This window comes from Panthera uncia (assembly GCF_023721935.1).
Source record: "Panthera uncia isolate 11264 chromosome A1 unlocalized genomic scaffold, Puncia_PCG_1.0 HiC_scaffold_17, whole genome shotgun sequence".
Classification (NCBI taxonomy): Eukaryota; Metazoa; Chordata; class Mammalia; order Carnivora; family Felidae; genus Panthera; species Panthera uncia.
In genome coordinates, this window is record NW_026057577.1 from 54435953 (window position 1) to 54455726 (window position 19774).

The following is a 19774-nucleotide window of genomic DNA, read 5'->3' on the forward strand; positions in this document are numbered from 1 at the left end:
TTACACTTTATATTACACTTTAAATATACATAAAGTATATATTTACTTCATAAATTTCATAATATATAAAATATTTTTAAATTTTCTAAATATGCAAATGTAAACTCAAAGTATTTACTTTACCTGTTCAATTAAGGCATTCCTTGCTTCAGTTGTCTCCTTAAGCAACTCAGGATCACTCATTTCCAAAAGGGGATTCCTCACAAAGTCTTTTCCATCATCTGAATTAGGATTCCAAAGAAGTTTTTCTTTATTTACTACATCCACAACTCCTTTGAAAGCTTTGCCTTCACCAAGTGGTAACTGCAAATCAAAGCGAGATTAACTTTATTAAATGATAACTCAATTAGAACTGCATTGATGAGAAAATGTTACCTTTCTCCACTTTCCCCCAAATGGCTATTAACATTATTACCATAATCTATATCTTTTATTTACATGCCAACTTCTTCCAAAAAACATCTGAGATAGTTTCAGATATATATGTCACAATAAAATGATGAGGAAATTTGCAGCTGCTGCTATTAATAAACCAAATATTAATCAACCAACCTGTAAAAGTAATGGCTTTGCCTTCAACTTCTCTCTGATGCTTTCAACCGCATATTTAAAACTGCAGGAAGCAAAATAACTATAATTAAAAATGTTAAGATTCTTGGGCCGCCCGGGTGGCTCGGTCAGTTAAACATCCGACTCTCGCTCAGGTCATGATCTTGTGGTTCATTAGTTAGGGCCCCACACTGGGCTCTGTGCTGACAGTACGGAGCCTGCTTGGGATTTTCTCTCTGACCCTCCCCTGCTGATTTGCTCCCTCCCTTTCTCGCTCAAAAATACATAAGTAAACTTAAAAAATGTTAAGATTTTTTTTTTAATGTTTATTTATTATTTTGGGAGAGGGAAAGAGATCCCAAGCAAGCTCATTGCTGTCAGAAGGAGTTCAATGCAGGCTTTGTCTCATGAACTGTGAGATCATGACTTGAGCGGAAATCAAGAATTGGATGCTCAACCAACTGAGCCACTCAGGCACCCCTTAAATGTTAAGATTCTTAAAACAGATTTAAGAATGGTCTCTAAAATCACAACCATTTTCACTGTCCCTAATGTTCACCAGTGAACAGTTTTCCACACGACAATATCTTGAGTAAACTTTCAATGTAAACTTCAAAAAACAGTGCTTGAGTATCTACCATAATCCTGCCACAGAGATATCTAGGGTATTATTATTTATAAGCTTCACTTATTATAGTTTGAAACTAAGATTAAATAAACTGATCAAAGTCACCAATAATTAGTTAGACATTCAAATGCATGATCTGTCATTATAACTCAAGGATTCTTCTAACAGCTACATTTGCTATCACACACAGCTATCCCCTTTCTTCCAAAAGCCAGCCCAATTTTGCTATAACTTTACCTTAGGCGTTCTTGGTATCATGTTATCAGTTCAGAATTAGGATAGAAAATTACATAAACACAAAGCATACTGTGTGGTTTGAGGAGAGGGACAGTTGGTGTTTTGTATTTGCCACTTACACACTGACCAGGATCTCTCCTTATCACATTTCTACCTGTTTTGAAACTCCTTTTTTAATGGGACTGAATTGAGATCCCACGGAATATTTATACTCCAGAGCGAACAGCTATTTATAAATTTAAGTTATAGTCCATTAAAAACTCAAAATTGTATTCCTACTTTTTTTTTTAATGTTTATTTATTCTTGAGAGAGAGGGGGAGAGAGAGGAGAGAGACAGAGTGTAAGCAGGGGAGGGGCAGAGAGACACAGAATCCGAAGCAGGCTCCAGGCTCTGAGCTGTCAGCACAGAGCCCAACGTGGGGCTTGAACTCCCAAACCGTTAGATCATGACCTGAGTCGAAGTTGGATGCTTAACCGACTGAGCCACCCAGGCACCCCTGTATTTCTACTTTTAACAAATGGGGCGGGGGGGAAGCCTTGAAATACCTTGCTCCAGTTTTGTCCATTTTGTTTAAAAAACAGATTCGAGGTATCTTGTGTTTATCAGCTTGCCTCCATACTGTGAGAGTCTGGGCCTGGAGCAAAGAGAAAGGGAAAAAAAACCACATATGGGACAAAAATAACTCCACTACACATGGAACAAATAGATCTAAGAATCTATTATAACATGGAACTGGGCCCTGTTCCAACACAGAATTAGTGCCATTGCTCTAGTTACTCTTCTGCTAGTGGGTAAGAGAACAAAGAACATGATGAAGTGTGATACAGAATGTGCTTCAAACTGAGAATACTCCTTTGGGTGGTCTAGGTTGCCACACAAGGAGAACAAACACCTGGGAGGTATTAAGACTCATGGAAAGAGGACTTAATCAAGAACCAGAAGATGTCATTTTTGTCTGGCTTCACCTTACCCAGTACAGGTCACATAATACTGAACTCATCAGTTTGCTGACCAGCAAAATAGGGACTTTTGACTTAATTCTTTTGTTGTCGTAATGTAAAAAGAATAGGACTGTACTATAAAAAATGATATTGTGATAAAAATATGCATTTTTACTCCTGAAACCAATATTGCACTATGTGTTAATTAAAATTTAAATGGGGCACCTGGGTGGCTCAGTTGGTTGGGCGTCCGACTTCGGCTCAGGTCATGATCTCACGGTCCGTGAGTTCAAGCCCTGCGTCAGGCTCTGTGCTGACCGCTCAGAGCCTGGAGCATGCTTCAGATTCTGTGTCTCCCTCTCTCTCTGACCCTCCCCCGTTCATGCTCTGTCTCTCTCTGTCTCAAAAATAAATAAACATTAAAAAAAAAATTTTTTTAATTTAAATAAAACTTTTTAAAAGTATATGCATTTTTATTGTGAATGTTTAAATGTTGAGTTAAACTGAAGAGTAAGGGAGAAAAAAGCCAATAACTGTATTTCTTAGTAGCAATTCTCACGTATTTTTTTTTTAATTATTTAATTGAGAGAGACAGAAAGCACGCATGCATGCATGAGAGGGGGCAGAGAGACAGAGAGAGAAGGAGAAAGAGACTCCCAGGCAGGTTCCAGGCTGTCAGCACGGAGCCCCGATACGGAGCTTGATCCCACAAACCACGAGATTATGACCTGAACCGAAATCAAGAGTCAGATGTTTAACCAAATGAGCCACCCAGGCACCCCTCTCATATGCTTTTCTTTCTTTTTTTTTTTTTTAATTTTTTTTTTTTTTAAACGTTTATTTATTTTTGAGACAGAGAGAGACAGAGCATGAACGGGGGAGGGTCAGAGAGAGAGGGAGACACAGAATCTGAAACAGGCTCCAGGCTCTGAGCGGTCAGCACAGAGCCCGACGTGGGGCTCGAACTCACGGACCGTGAGATCGTGACCTGAGCCGAAGTCGGCCGCTTAACCGACTGAGCCACCCAGGCGCCCCTCATATGCTTTTCTATTTGACTTCTTTTAATTCTAATTTTTACACATTTTAAATATAAATAGTTTGAGTCTGTTACAATATCTCTGCCTAGTGGAGTCTCAAAGCCCTAGAACAGAGCATACAAAGCCTAATGTGCTGACATTACCTGATACAGAAGCCACTTTATATAATTTGTTTAGGTAAAATTTAGATAGAATAAAAAAACACTCATCTTAAGTGTATAGTGCGTTCTGATAAATGTATAGATTTGTATAGCTACTATCCCAACCAAGATATAGAACCTAAGAAATTTTTCTTATGTCCCATCCCCCATAAACAACCTGTCCTCACATTTGTCACCACAGATTCATTCTATTTCTGAATCTCATATAAATAACACGGCTTCTTTCACTAAACATAAAGTTTTTGACATTCATTCATGTTGTTAGGTATGATGGCTGTTATTTTTGTTGTTGTTGTTGTTTTGTTTGTTTTTGGCTAAACCCCTTCGTATAAATGTGCCAGCTTGTTTGTCCACCTGTGGATGAGCACCCAGATTACTTCTAGTTTTGGGCTATTATGAATTTAGCTGCTGTAAATATTTTGAAAAAGTCTTTAGGAGACAAATGTTCTCATTCCCTTGGATAAAGATACAGGAGTAGAAGTGCTGGGTGAGAGGTTATGTGCAGACTTCATTTTATAAGAAACTGCCAAATAGTCTTCCAAAGTATAATATTCTACAGTTCCACCGACAGTGTATAAGAGTTCCACTTGTTCCACAACTTCAGCCAGTATTTGCCATCATTTTTTTCAATTTTAGCCATTCTCGTGGGTGTCAAATAGTTTTTCTTTGTAACTTTAATTTGCATTTCTCAATAATCAATGAGACTGAGCATCTTTTCATGTGCTCACTGGGCCATTCATGTCTCTGGTGAAAAATCCACTCAAGTCTTTTGTCCATTTATTTACTGAGTTGTAACTTTTTATTACTGATTTGTAGTTATTCATATGTTCTGGATACAAGTCCTTGATCACACCCATGTACCGTGTACTATGAAAATTTCAGCACATACTTCCTAAAACAATGATATTTTCCTACGTAATCAATAGCGTTATCGCATTCTGGAAATTTAACATTCATATACTATATCTAACATGAGAAATTTTTTCATAGCCTACAGCTTCCCTTTTTATTTTTTAATTTTTTTAGTTTTAATGAGAAGATGTAATTTTGATAAAGTCCAATGAATCAACTTTTCTTCTTCTAGTATGCTTTGTATCCTAAGATATTGTTACCTACCCCCAAGGTAACTAATTTCTGCATATGGTGAGGTGGGGCTGGGGGTATATTATAAATTTTCCAAGAAAAAAGCATATTAAAAAAATATAGAAAGACTTCCATTATCCCACCTGCTAGCTAAAAGTCCATTTATTGTTTTAGCACATAAAAGGCTTCTGTATCACAAATTCAGAAATTTCCTATTCCAATATATTTCAATTTTGTAAATAATGCCATCTGTCAAATGTACATATACAAGTCATAATGACAGAAAGAATGCAACCATTAGGACGTGAAGTGATCAGAAAGAAATGGGAATAATGTATAACCAACCTCAGACCTCAAGGTCAGGCTGTATTTAGATCAAAAAACCATCACTGCCTGTCAGCAGTCCTCAGGTCGGGCTTTCCATCACTGTATTATTTCCCCCCAACAACTTTTCATTCTGAAAAATCTCAAACCTATAAAAAAGGTAAAAAAACAGTACAATATATACCCATGTACCCTTCACCTAGATTCACCAAGTATGAACACTTTGCCACACTTGCCTTTTTTTCCCCAAATGTGCATATGAACACATTAGAATGTGTGCAGTGTGTATGGGAATGTGCCACTTGGATCCACTACACAGAGCATAATTAAATGATAGCTCCAAATGCTAGTCATCTTGACTACTAACTACCAAGGTCTCTCAAGGACCAGCTAATGGCCAAGCAGAGCAGAAGTTCTAATGTAGGTTATTCCTACAAAACATTCCGCCTTCTCCAACAGGCAACTTTGCCTTGAGGACTTCCATCAGCCTAGCCAAACCCCTTTTGGAAATGTGCTATAGTCTGAAACTCTTCCTACCCAATCGTCTGGTCACCAAGAGCTCCTTGATCTGCCCTCTGGTCTGAAAGCTCTCTTACACTTCTCTCTTTTCTCCTTTACTCTTCACAGGGATATCCACCAATAAATCTCTTATGCATCTAATCCCAACTTGGCATCTAATGCTCAAAGTACCCAAACTAACAACATACGTGTATGTGTGCGTGGGAGGTGAACCACTAGAGCAAGATGCAGATATCATGACACTTTAATCCTAAATACTTCAGCCTGTATTTTCTAAAAATAAGGATATTCTCCTACATAACCATTTATAAAGATCATATTCAAAGAATTTAAGCTGATACAATACTTTTTTCTTTTTTTTCCTTTTAATGTTTATTTATTTTTGAGACAGAGAGAGACAGAGTGTGAGCAGGGGAGGGGCAGAGAAAGAGGGAGACACAGAATCGGAAACAGGCTCCAGGCTCTGAGCGGTCAGCACAGAGCCCGACGCGGGGCTCGAACTCACAGACCGTGAGATCATGACCTGAGCTGAAGTCGGACGCCTAACCAACTGAGCCACCCGGGTGCCCCTACAATACTTTTTTCTAATAACATATCATCTATATTAAAATTATTCTGGTTTTCCTACTGATGCTCTTTGTAACTTCTTGTTTTTGAATCCAGGATCCTTCCAAAGATGATATTACATTTAGTTTTCTTGTTTGTTTAGAATCCTTTCAACTACAGGGGTGCCTGCGTGGCTCAGTCAGTTAAGCATCCAACTTCAGTTTAGGTCGTGATCTCATGGTTCAGGAGTTCAAGTCCCGCATGGGGCTCTGTGTTGACAGCTCAAAGCCTGGAGCCTACTTCGGATTCTGTGTCTCCCTCTCTCTCTGCCCCTCTCCTGCTCGCACTCTCTCTCTTTCAAAAATAAACAAACATTAAAAAAAAACTTTTAAGAAATTTCATTTGATTGCCTTCTCATGATTAGATTTGGGCCAAACATGCTGCCAAGAATACAACATAATGTTGTGCCCTTCTTAGTGCATCCTATGAGGAAGCCCATGGTGTCGATTTGTATCATTTGGGAAATGTTAATATCGATCATTTAGCGTATCACTTTTAGTAATTTTAAGATTAGAAGAAGTGAAGAGGATTCTATATTTAATAAAAAGCCAATCTTGAAATTGTAAGACATATAGCGATATGCTAAAGAGTACATAACTGACCCCAGTATAATTTATTATAAATCCACTTTTAAGATTTATTCAAAAAACTCAGTTAACTGTTAGGACACAATTCTTCATGTGTATTTCACCTTTCTACATAGTTTGTTAGGAAAGGCACTAACTGCCTTTGTTCTGGACTATGTCTTCAAAGATGTCTTCAAATATAGTAAACGGCTTAGAAAGAGAAGTGTCTTCCTCTGAGTCAAAAGGTAGGTTTGTTTATAAGCCTGGAAGATAACATCTCTCTCCAGAGCAAACAGCAGGCATGCTTACTGCCCATTATAAAACATGTGCATTTTCTAAGCACAGGGATCCATGGCATGTGCAACTCTTGACTCTCTTGACTCTCTTTAGGTCACCCTGTGGGAATTGGGGCTTGGGTAACTAAGACAAGAAATTATCGACACTCTGGCTATTGCTATTCCTGTGACTAACAGTCCTTTGTCTCTGACTCAAAAGTCTTATGTCTTATGCCAGCATGCCATAACACTGTGGCAGGTTAACTAGTTAGCTTAAAAAAACAGGTAAGAATCTCAAGCCCTTCACAGTTTTCAACACTAACTTTCATATTTTCTACAGAAAAGCAACTATTTCCCTTTTACTACAAAATATCTGAGATCACATATAGACCTGTATATGTGATTGCAGTATTAAATTCCAATTTCACCATAATTTGATTAATATGAACTTAACAAACACAGGGCTATTGTAACTAAATCTGATACATTCTACTTTAAGAAAAAATCGTGTTGTTGGTATCTTCACTTTACTTTGAGAATATTTTTTACCTCTACACCAGCAGAGGCATCAAACACAGCTACTGCACCATCCAACACTCTAAGGCAGCGCTCAACCTCCAAGGTAAAGTCTACATGACCTAAAAAAAAGATGAGAAACATAACACTTAAAAATCTTTTATTCATTTTTCTATGTTTATTTATTTTTGAGAGAGAGAGAGAGAGAGAGAGAGAGAGACAGAGCATGAGCAGGGGAGGGGCTGAGAGAGAGGGAGACACAGAATCTGAGCAGGCTCCAGGCTCTGAGCTGTCAGCACAGAGCCCGACACGGGGCTCGAACTCATGGACTGTGAGATCATGACCTGAGCTAAACCTGGACACTCAACCTACTGAACCACCCAGGAGCCCCAACACTTAAAATCTTTTAAAAACTGAAAAAAAAAAAAACAAAACATGATCCAGCAATCCCACTTTGGGGTATATATCCAAAAAAACTGAAGGGAGAGTCTGAAAGACATATCTGCACACCACACTAATAGTAAAACTATTCACAATGGCCAAGAGGTGGAAACAACCCAAACGTCCATCAATGTATGAATGATGTATATTTACATACAAATTATGTTATATATGTACAATGGAATATTATGCAGCCTTAAAAATAAAGGAAATCCTCTCACATATTATAAGACAGATAAACCTTGAAAGATTTCATGCTAAGCAAAGTCACCCACAAAAGGACAAAAACTGTATGGTTCTCCTCATATGAGGTATCTAAAGTAATCTAGATTACAAAGTAGAAGAGTAATTACCAGCAATGGGAGCAGATGACAAAGAGTAGTAGTTATATAATGGATATATAGTTTCAGTTGTGCAAGACTAAGTACTCCTGGACATCAGTTTCACAACAATGTAAATATACTTACCTACTGAGCTGTACACTTAAAAATGGTTAGGATGGTAAATTTTATGATATATTTTTGACCACAATTTAAAAGGGAACACAAACATGAATAAAAACCTCAAACGATGCAGCACCTCTGCATGGCTCCAACAGCACCATACCTGGTGTATCAATTAAATTGACTCTATATCCCTTCCAATCAAACGTAACAGCAGCAGACTGAATAGTAATGCCCCTTTCTCGCTCTTGAGCCATGAAATCTGTCACTGTATCTCCATCATCAACATCTGACAAGGAAAAAGATGACACTGTTAGGCTTCATACCAAGTATATTTCATTGAGATAAGATATCTACATGACAGCTTAATTTGTTTTAAGACTGTTTATAAAATATTTGGCTTAATATCTAGAGGCCTTAATCTTGCTCTACGTAAGTCCTTGTTCTAGAAAAAGCTTTTCCAGCAAAATGAGTAATTTTTCCATAAAAAATATTTTTTCTCTAAGATTAAATTCTGTCTATTTTAATTTTTCTAAACTTTTTATTTTTTCACTTTTTTCCCCTAGTTTACCTTTCAGTATCCCTTTTTATGTTTCTCATATCTGATCCCTTGACAGGAGGGAGGGTAGTGCAATGAAAAGAGCACAGACAGATCTAGATTTAAATCCCAACTTTACCATTACTACTGTATGAACCTGAGCAAGCTACTTAACCTAATTTGTACTACAAGGTTAACAAAGGCAACCTCACTGGGTTGCCGTAAGAATAAAATGAGACTACATAAAGTACCAACCCAGTAAATGGTAAGTAAATGGTAGCTACAGGGAACAAGGTAAAGAAAAAACTCCTCCCAAGTAAAATTCTCCTTTACAAACCCTTCTGATTACTAAATCCCCCCCTCCCCCCGCCCCACCCCCCAGCCAAAGACACTTATGTGTACAAATGAAAATAGTCTTGGTGGAACTTCTATAGTAAAAAGTTACGGATAAAGTTCATCTTGACTACTAAATTATTCTGCATTAAAATTCTTGTACTCTCATTAAATTTATACAGTAAAAGAAGTAAAAATGAGTTTATCGTTACCATTCAAAATTCAAAACCACAAGTGATCATGGCCTTATACTACCACTACTTATGTCAGCATTAAACCTCTAAAAATGCTAACCACTTTTCCTCACTGTTTGCGTATATATAGATGTATATAAACATATGTACACATATGTGCCAACTGGGGGAGGAAAAGAAAAATTTATTTTTCAGGAACCCCAAATATCTATGTTAAAAATTAGTGTTGCCAATTACTCACAAAATAACAAACCAAGAAAACAAACATCATTAATGAGACAAAGACCAAATACCTAGCCAAAAGCGCTAAGTTTTTATTTACTTATCTTTTTAACGTTTATTTGTTTTTGAGAGAGAGAGGGAGACAGAGCGTGAGCAGGGGAGGGGCAGAGAGAAAGGGAGACCCAGAATTCGAAGCAAGCTCCAGGCCCTGAGCTGTCAGCAAAGAGTCCGATGCAGGGCTCGAACCCCACGAACCACTAGATCATGACCTGAGCCGAAGCTGAACAACTAACCGACTGAGCCACCCAGGTGCCCAAAAGCTCTAAACTTGTAAAACATTTGTAGGAGGAGGGGATGCAAGATGGTGGAGTAAGAGGACCCCTAAGCTCATCCCATCCTACTTTTACAGCTACATATCACTCACATCTGAGTCAATAAACTGGAGAGTGATCTGAAGACTGGCAGAACAAACTCCACAGCCAAATACAGGAAGCCAGCCCTGGAGAGGTTAGAAAGGGCAGAAAGGCAGCCAGGAGCACTGCCCACAGGAGAAAGGAAGCTGTGGTCACAGAGAAGGCAAAGCACCGGGGAGTCTACATAGGAAAAAAGAATGCCCATAACTTCCAGCCTTGAAAACCAGAGGCACTGAACTCCATGACTCTGTATAACTAGGGGAGTTGGGAGTCTAGAGCTCTGAAGGTCAGGTGACTCAGCACTGGGTAGTCAGGAGTGCACGTGATAGCCAGGTCCCCGCCCTTAAAGAGACAAGGACCTTTAGAAGAGTCAACACAGACGTGACAGCTTGCACAAAGGCAAAGAGATCTGTTTATAGAGATTTCAGAGCACACTGAGGAACTCCTATGAGAACAAAGGAACTGGCAGGTGCCATTTTTTCTCCCACCCCTCAGCATAAACAGACACAGGCAGGAGGCAGTGCTGCACAGACACCCGTGAGGTAGCGCCAGCAGTGCGCTGTGCCTTGAGTTCTCCTGAGGAATCACCCACTCTAAGTATGCTGGCCTAGGCCCTGGGCTCAGGGCAAATTTTATTAACACTGCGTGCGCCCCACCCAATCACTGCCTCCGCGTGCTGTGGCCCTGTGGCCACCGCACTCTGGCAGATCTAGCCAGGTCTAGCAGCTCAGTGCAGATTTTGCTAAAGTTGAATGTCCCCAGCCACCACGCACAGACCCGTACGCTTCTTGTCACTACCTCAGCCGTGTGCTTTGTGTCCGGCCGCTAACACATGCCACGCCGCTGGCCACCACCGTGATTTAGGGGATCTGGCCTGGGACTACTGACTCGGTGCAAATTTTGGTTAACACTGCTGCCTGGCCCCTGAGCCCTCCTATGGTCATGCCCTCTCAGGCCGGCCTGCCTGGGTCTAATACCACAGAAAGCAAGCACAGCCCACAACAAGTAGATAGTCAGTGCACAAGTCTGGACTGAAAGAGAAAGCACAATAGTAGGACGCAAGCAACGCAATGCAAACAACGCAACGCAAGCAAAGCAATGCAAGCAACATACAGAAGACTCCTCTGAAGTGTCACCTTCTGGTGAATAGGGAACAGTGCACTGCGGGGCACTACAAGACCTCTTCTTCATAAAGCCACTACTTTTAACAGCAGGAGATATGGCTGACTTTCCTAATACACAGAAACAGACAGAGAGGTAGACAAAATGAGGAGACAGGGGAATATGTCCCAAATGAAAGAACATGACAAAATCACAACAGATTTAAGTGAAACAGAAATTACTAAGCCTGATAGAGAATTTAGAATAATGATCACAAAGATACTCACTAAACTTGAGAAAAGAGTGGAGGATATTGTTGAGACCCTTAGCAAAGAGAGAAAAAAATAACATCAGACATGAAGACTCAATAAATGAAACAAAAAAATATAATAAATGGAATAAAAAGTAGGCTACAGGAAGCAAAGGAATGTTATCAGTGACCCGGAGGATAGAGAAATGGGAAGCAATCAAGATGAACAGATGAGAGACAAATACTGCATAATAAGAACTGACTTACAGAACTCTCACTCAATCAAGCATAGTAACATTCACATTACACGGATCCCAGAAGAGAGAGAAAGGGTGGCAGAAAATGTATCTAAAGAAAAAATAGCTGAATACTTCCCAAATGTGAGGAGGGAAACAGAGATCCAGATTCAGGAGGCACAACAAATTGCCCCAACAAATTCAACCCCCAACAAACAAATTGCCACAGCAAATTCAAACTCCCCAACAGATGCAACTCAAGGGATTCCACACAAAGACACACATTAATTAAAATGGAAAAGGGGGCGCCTGCGTGGCTCAGTCAGTTAAGCGTCCGACTTCGGCTCAGGTCATGATCTCGCGGTCTGTGATTTCGAGCCCCGCATCAGGCTCTGTGCTGACAGCTCAGACCCTGGAGCCTGCTTCAGATTCTGTGGCTCCCTCTCTCTGACCCTCCCCCGTTCATGCTCTCTCTCTCTCTCTCTGTCTCAAAAATAAATAAACGTTAAAAAAATAATAAAATAAAATGGAAAAAAAATTATGATAAAGAATTTTAAAGGTTGCAAGAGAAAAGACAGTTACATACAAAGAAATCCCATAAGGCTATCAGTGGTTTTTTCAGACAGAAACTGCAGGCCAGACAGGAGTGGCATGATATATTCAAAGTGCTGAAAGGATTTTCTGCAGCCATGAATACTCTATCCAGCAAGGCTATCATTTCGAATTGAAAGACAGACTTTCTCACACTAACAAAAACTAAAGGAGTTTAAGACCACTAAACCAGTCCTACAAGAAATATTAAAGGGGACTCTTTGAGTGGGAAGCAAAGACCATAAGTAAAAGTGTAAAAAAGTAAAAAACACAAAAAAACATTAAAAGTAAATACTTTCAGGGGCACCTGGGTGGTTCAGTCGGTTAAGTGTCTGACTTTGTCTCAGGTCATGATTTCACAGCTTGTGAGTTCAAGCCCCAGGGTGAACTGGAGCCTGCTTCAGACTCTCTGCCCCAATACTACTCATGCTCTGTCTGTCTGTCTCTCTCAAAAATAAATAAACATCACAAAAAAATTTTTTAAAGAAAGTAAATGCTTCTGTAAAAACCAGTTAAAATATTCAGAAAATAAAAGGATGTAAAAATGACATCCTATACCAAAAGCATAGGGGGTGGGATTACAGAGGGGTTTAAAGTTCTGCAACCATCAACTTAATATAGACTACTATATGCAGAAGAGGTTCTACACAAACCTAATGGTAATCACAAAATAAAAACCAGTAATAGATATGCAAAGAATGGAGAAAAAGGAATCCAAGTATATCACCGAAGAAAGCCAACAAACCATGAAAGAAAGGGTCAGAAAAAAGGTGCAAAAACAACCACAAAACAAGTAACAAAATGGCAAAAATATATACTGATCAGTAATTACTTTGAATGTAAATGGACTAAACACTCCAATCAAAAGACACAGGGTGACAGAATGAATAAAAACAAGACCCATCTAAATGCTACCTACAAGAAACTCATTTCAGGGGCGCCTGGGTGGCGCAGTCAGTTAAGCGTCCGACTTCAGCCAGGTCACGATCTCGCAGTCCGTGAGTTCGAGCCCCGCATCAGGCTCTGGGCTGATGGCTCGGAGCCTGGAGCCTGTTTCCGATTCTGTGTCTCCCTCTCTCTCTGCCCCTCCCCCGATCATGCTCTGTCTCTCTCTGTCCCAAAAATAAATAAAAAACGTTGAAAAAAAAAAAATTAAAAAAAAAAAAGAAAAAGAAACTCATTTCAAACAGAAAGACACTTGCAGATTGAGTGTGAGGGACAGAAAAACATTTATCATGCAAATGGATGTCAAAAGAAAGCCAGGATAGCCATACTTATATCAGACAAAATAGACTTTAAAACAAAGTCTGTAACAAGAGACAAAAACCACTGAATAATAAAGGGTACAATCCAACAGAATAACAATTGTAAATATTTATGCACCCAACATGAAAGCACCCAATTCCATAAAACAGTTAGCAACAAACATAAAGGAACTAATCAAAAGTAACACAACAATAGTAAAGTGACTTGAATACCCCACTTAGATCAACGGACAGATCATCAAACCAGAAAATAAACAAGGAAATAGTGGCTATGAATGACACACTGGACCAGATGGATATAACAGGAGTATCAGAACATTCCATCTAAAACAGGAGAAAACACATTCTTTTCAAACACACACAGAACATTCTCCAGAACAGATCACATATTTAGGCCACAGAACAAGTCTTAACAAATTATAAAAATCAAAGTCATACCACGCATCTTTCCTGACTACAACGTTATGAAACTAGAAAGCAACTACAAGAAAGGCTCTGCAAAGACCACAGATACATGGAAGTTAAATGACATGCTAGTAAACAATGAATGGGTCAACCAAGAAATCAAAGAATAAAAAAATTACATGGAAACAAAAATGAAAATTACAATGATTCAAAAACTTCGGGAAGCAGCAAAAATGGTTCTAAGAGATAAGTGTATTATTGCAATACAGGTTTACTTCGAGAAGCAAGAAAAATCTCAGACAACATAACCTCACACCTAAAGGGATTAGAAAAAGAAGAACACATAAAACCCAAACCCAGCAAAAGAAGAAAATACAGATTAGAACAGAAATAAATGACACAGAAAGTAAAAAAACAAACAAAAAACCCAATAGGATGGATCAACGAAAGCAAGAGAGAATTCTCTGAAAGGACCAACAAAACTGAAAAACCCGTAGCAAGATTCATTAAAAAAAAAAAAAAAAAAAAAGCAGAGAAAGAGGGGTTGGGGGTACCCAAATAAACAAAATCACCAATGAAAGAGGGGAAATAACAACACCAAATAAATACAAATAATTGTTACAGAATATTATGAAAACCTAAATGCCAACACATTGGACAACTTAAAAGAAATGGATAAATTCCTAGAAACATATAACCTACCCAACCTATGGTGAAAGAAATGGAAAAATTGAACAGACCAATTACCTGCAATGAAATCAGTCATCAAAAAACTCAGAAAAAAAGCAATGCCTGAGGGCTCAGTCAGTTAAGTGTCTGACTTCAGCTCAGGTCATGATCTCACAGTTGGTGAGTTTAAGCCCCACGTGGGACTCTGTGCTGACAGCTCAGAGCCTGAAGCCTGCTTTGGAGTCCATGTCTCCCTCTCTCTCTGCCCCTTCCCCACTCTGTGTCTCTCTCTCTCTCTCACTCTCTTCCCTCTCTCTCTCAAAAATAAACATTAAAAAAAATTTTTTTTTAACTCTCAAAAAACAAAAGTCCAGGACCAGACGGCTTCACAGGAATGCTACAAAACATTTAATAAAGTGTTAATACCTATTCTCCTCAGACTATTCTGAAAAACACAAGCAGAAGGAAAACTTCCAAATTCATTCAACGAGGCCAGTATCACCCCGATACCAAAACCAAACAGAAACCACACACACAAAAAAAGAGAGAACTATAGGCCAATATTTCTCATGAATATAGATGCAAAAAAACCTCAACAAAATATCAGCAAACCAAATCCAACAATACATTAAAAAAAAAACCATATACCACAATCAAGTGGGACTTATTCCAGGGATGCAAGGGCGACCCAGTATTTGCAAACAATCAATGTGATAAGAGAAAGGATAAAAACTATATAATCATTTTAGCAGATGCATAAAAAGCACTTGACAAAGTACATCCATTCGTGATAAAAATCCTGTGCAAAATAGGTCAAGAAGGAAACGTACCTCATATGACAAAGGCCTTCTATGAAAAACTCACAGCCAACATCACACTCTATCATGAAAAACTGAAAACTTTTCCCTTAAGGTAAAGAACAGGACACAGATATCCACTCTCACTTTAATTCAACATAGTACTGGCAGTCCTAGCCATAGTAATCAGATAAGAAAAAGAAATAATAGGGATCCAAATTGGTAAGAAAGAAGTAAAACTTGCACTATTTCCATCTGACACAATACTACATACAGAAAACCCTAAAGATTCCACCAAAAAACTGCTAAAACTGATAAATGAATTCAATAAAGTTGCAGGATACAAAATCAATGTGCAGAAATTTGTTGCATTCTTACACACTAATAGCAAAGTAGCAGAAAGTGAAAATAAGAAAACAAGCCTATTTACAAGGGTACCCAAAACAATAAAATACCTTGGAAAAAATATAACCAAAGAGGTGAAAGACCTATACTCTGAAAACTATGAAACACTGATGAAAGAAATTCAAGACAACACAAAGGAATGAAACACATTCACAGACTGGAAGAACAAATACTGGTGAAATGTTCAGATTACCTCAAACAATCTATAGATTTAATGTAATCCCTACCAAAATATCAACAGCATTTTTCACAGAACTAGAACAATCCTAAAATTTGTATGAAACCACAAAAGATATAGAATAGCCAAAGCAATCTTGAAAAAGAACAACAAAACAGGAGGTATAACAATTCCAGATTTCAAGTTATATTACAAAGCAGTAGTAATTAAACAGTATGGTACTGGCATAAAAACAGACACAGAGGTCAGTGTAATAGAACAGAAAACGAAGAAATAAACCCACAATATATGGTCAATTAATCTTTGACAAAGGAAGAATGAATAACCAGTGGGAAAAAAGACAGTCTCTTCAACAAACAGTGCTGGGAAAGCTAGACAGCTATAAACAAAAGAATGAAACTGGACACTTTCTTACGCTATACACAAAAATGAACTCAAAATGGATTAAAGACCTAAATGTTGAGACCTGAAACCATAAAAACCTTCGAAAAGAGCACAGAAAGTCATCTATCTGACATCAGCCATAGCAACATTTTTCTAGGTATGTCTCCTGAGGCAAGGGAAATAAAAGCAAAAATAAATTATTGGGACTACATCAAAATAATAAGCTTCCGCCCAGTGAAGGGAATGATCAACAAAACTCAAAGGCAACCAACCTATTGAATGGGAGAAGATATAGGCAAATGACATAACTGATTAGTACCCAAAACATATAAAGAACTGATACAACTCAACACCCAAAAAAAACACATAATCCAATTAAAACATGGGCAGAAGATGTGAACAGACATACCTGCAAAGAAGACATACAGATGGCTAACACACACACGAAGGTGCTCAACATCACTCATCATCAGAGAAACACAAATCGAAATCACAATGAGGTATCACCTCACACCTACCAGAATGGCTAAAATCAAAAACACAAGAAATAACAAGTACTGATGAGAATGTGGAGAAAAAAGAACCCTCTTTTACTGTTGGTGGGAATGCAAACTGGTGCAGCCACTCTGGAAAACAGTGGAGCTTTCTCAAAAAGTTAAAAATAGAACTACCCTAGGACCCAGGAATCACACTCCTGGGTATCTACCCCCCAAAATACAAAAAGCCTAATTTAAAGGGATATATGGACCCCTATGTTTACTAAAGCATTATTTACAATAGCTAAGATACGGAAGCAGCTCAAACGTCCATCAATAGATGAATGGATAAAGATGTAGGATACACACACACACACACAGAATACTATTCAGCCATAAAAAAGTAAAATCTTGACATTTGCAACAACATGGATAGAGCTGAAAGTGTAATGCTAAGCGAAATAAGTCAGAGAAAGACGAATATCATATGATCTCACTTATCTGTGGAATTTAAGAAACAAAATAATGAAAAACAAAGACACAAAACAAAGAGAAAAAAAGAAATCAAGAAACAGACTCAACTATAGAGAACTGATGGTTAACAGAGTGGGTGGGGGATGGGGGAAACAGAGCGTGAGAATTAAAGAGTATAATTATGATGAAAAAAATAAAACGATAAAAAAGAAAAAACAAAACAAAGATATCTGTACCCCCAAATTCACTGTAGCATTAACAACAGCGAAGATAATGGAAGCAACCTAAGTGTCCAACAATACATAAGATGTGAGATATACATATATGTGTGTGTGTGTTTACGTGTGTGTGTATGTATATATATACACGTGTACATGTGTATATATATGTGTGTGTGTACGTGTGTGTGTGTGTATATATATATATACACGTACACACACACATATATATATATACACATGTACACACACACACACACACACACACACACACACACTGGAATATTACGTATTACACAGTCACAAAGAAGAATGAGATCCTGCCATCCGAAAAACAGAGGGTATCGTGCTAAGCGAAATAAGTCATATCCAGAAAGACAAGTACCATGTGATTTCACTAAGTGCAATCTAAAACAAACAAAAAGCAAAAGCAGACCTGTGAATACAGAGAACGGATGGTAGCCAGACGGAAGGGAAGCAGGGGGATGGGCAAATGGGTATAAGGAAGGGGGAGGCTTCTAGTTATGGAATGAATAAGAGCTGGGGATGAAAGGTACAGCACAGGGAATGCAGTCAATGGCACTGTAATAGTGTTGTACGGTAGGAGATGGTAGTTATACTTGTGGTGAGCATAACAATGTATAAAGTTGTCGTAAAGACAGAGTTGTCATAGAGACAAATCTTTTTTTTTTCCTTAAAGTTTATTTATTTATTCTCAGAGAGAGCAGGGGAGGGGTAGATAGAGAGAAAGAATCCCAAGCAGGTTGCGCACTGTCCACACAGAGACTGACGCGGGGCTCGAACTTACAAAACGTGATGAGATCATGACTTGAGCAGAAACCAAAAACTGGGACACCTAGCAGACTGTGTCACCCAAGTGCTCCCGTTGGGACAAATCTTGTGGACACAGGCTAAGTATTAAATAAGCCAGTCACAAAAAGACCAATACTGTATGATTCTTTCCACTTATATGAGTTATCGAGAGTAGTGAAATTCATAGAAAGATAAAGTGGAATGATAGTTTCCAGGGGCTGAGCAGAGGGAAAAACATGGAGTTATTTAATGGGTAAAGCGTCTAGGTTTTACAAGATTAAAACGTTCTCAACATTAACAACAGTACTTAACACTACTTAAATGTACACTCAGAAATGCTTAATATGGTAAATGTTTTCTTATATGTATGTATTCTTTACCACAATTAAAAAAAGGTTGCCTTGAAAATTGCCCACCTAATCTGGATCCTCACTTCAGGAATACAAACTGGGGGTGTGAGAAAAGAATTATCATCATACCTGTGATACAACAGAAGAAGCCTAATAATGTTCCACGTTTTGCTGTTATATCCCCACTTACACAGCAGTAATTCTATGAGAAATGCATGTGTTCACACATTTCAGAAACTATCATCATGAATATTCTAATCCTGGGTGTTCTTTTCTTCTATAAATACTATGCTAGGTCCTCAACCAATTTCAAGGTCTAGAGAAATGGTTCTCAATATAATGCACTTCAAAATCTCTGTGGAGCTTTTGAAAAAGATTTCCACTTCTGGTATTATGGACATGATGACCTCCACCTCAAATTTCAGAACAAAATGTTTTACCAGAGATAAAGAATGGTACTTTATAATGATAAAAAAGTTGATTCGTCAGAGAAACACAACAATCATAAATGTGTATATGATAAATACAGAGTTTTAAAATACATAACACAAAAATACAGACACCAAGGAGATACCACATACTTGCTGAATCTTAATTTCCAGCGTGGTGCTAAGGCACTGTTATTTAAAAACAAAATAAAACAAAAAAATTACACGGGGATTCAAATGTGCAAGACTGGTCAAGAACTACCGTTTTTGACATCTTATAATTAAAAAATGAAATCAAAACTTAAGTAAACACTACTACTACTGCTACTACTTCTACTGTGGATTGGATTAACAAAATCCTTTCTTCTTCTGCAAGAGAATTTGATTCAATTAACTTTCTAGTTCTTTTCTTCTAGAAACCAGAGAACACAAGTATGTCAACTATGTTGCTAGGCAAAATCTCTTTTTTTTTTAAATATTTGAGAGGGAGCATGCGTGCACATACGTGTGAGTATAGGAGAGACAGAGAAAGAGGGAAAGAGAGAATCCCAAGCTGGCTCCAGGCTGTCAGCACAGAGCTCGACCCAGGGCTCGAGCCCACAAATCGTAAAATCATAACCTGAGCCGAAATCAAGAGTCGGACATTCCACTGAATGAGCCACCCAGGTGCCGCAGCAACATATCTTACAGAAAAAATAATTTGTGA

General features: G+C 38.3%; 1 protein-coding gene across 3 annotated transcripts in view; it reads right to left on the reverse strand.

Moving 5' to 3' along the window:
• GFM2 (GTP dependent ribosome recycling factor mitochondrial 2) overlaps positions 1-19774 on the reverse strand; it is a 73611-nt gene that overhangs the window by 38557 nt on the left and 15280 nt on the right. For all 3 annotated transcript variants that reach the window (XM_049649636.1, XM_049649635.1, XM_049649637.1), the window contains 5 exons: positions 8492-8617; positions 7478-7566; positions 1962-2050; positions 553-613; positions 124-303 (listed from right to left, as the gene is read on the reverse strand). In XM_049649636.1, the coding sequence (XP_049505593.1) occupies positions 124-303; positions 553-613; positions 1962-2050; positions 7478-7566; positions 8492-8617 (545 nt within the window). The remainder of the gene's footprint in view (positions 1-123; positions 304-552; positions 614-1961; positions 2051-7477; positions 7567-8491; positions 8618-19774) is intronic.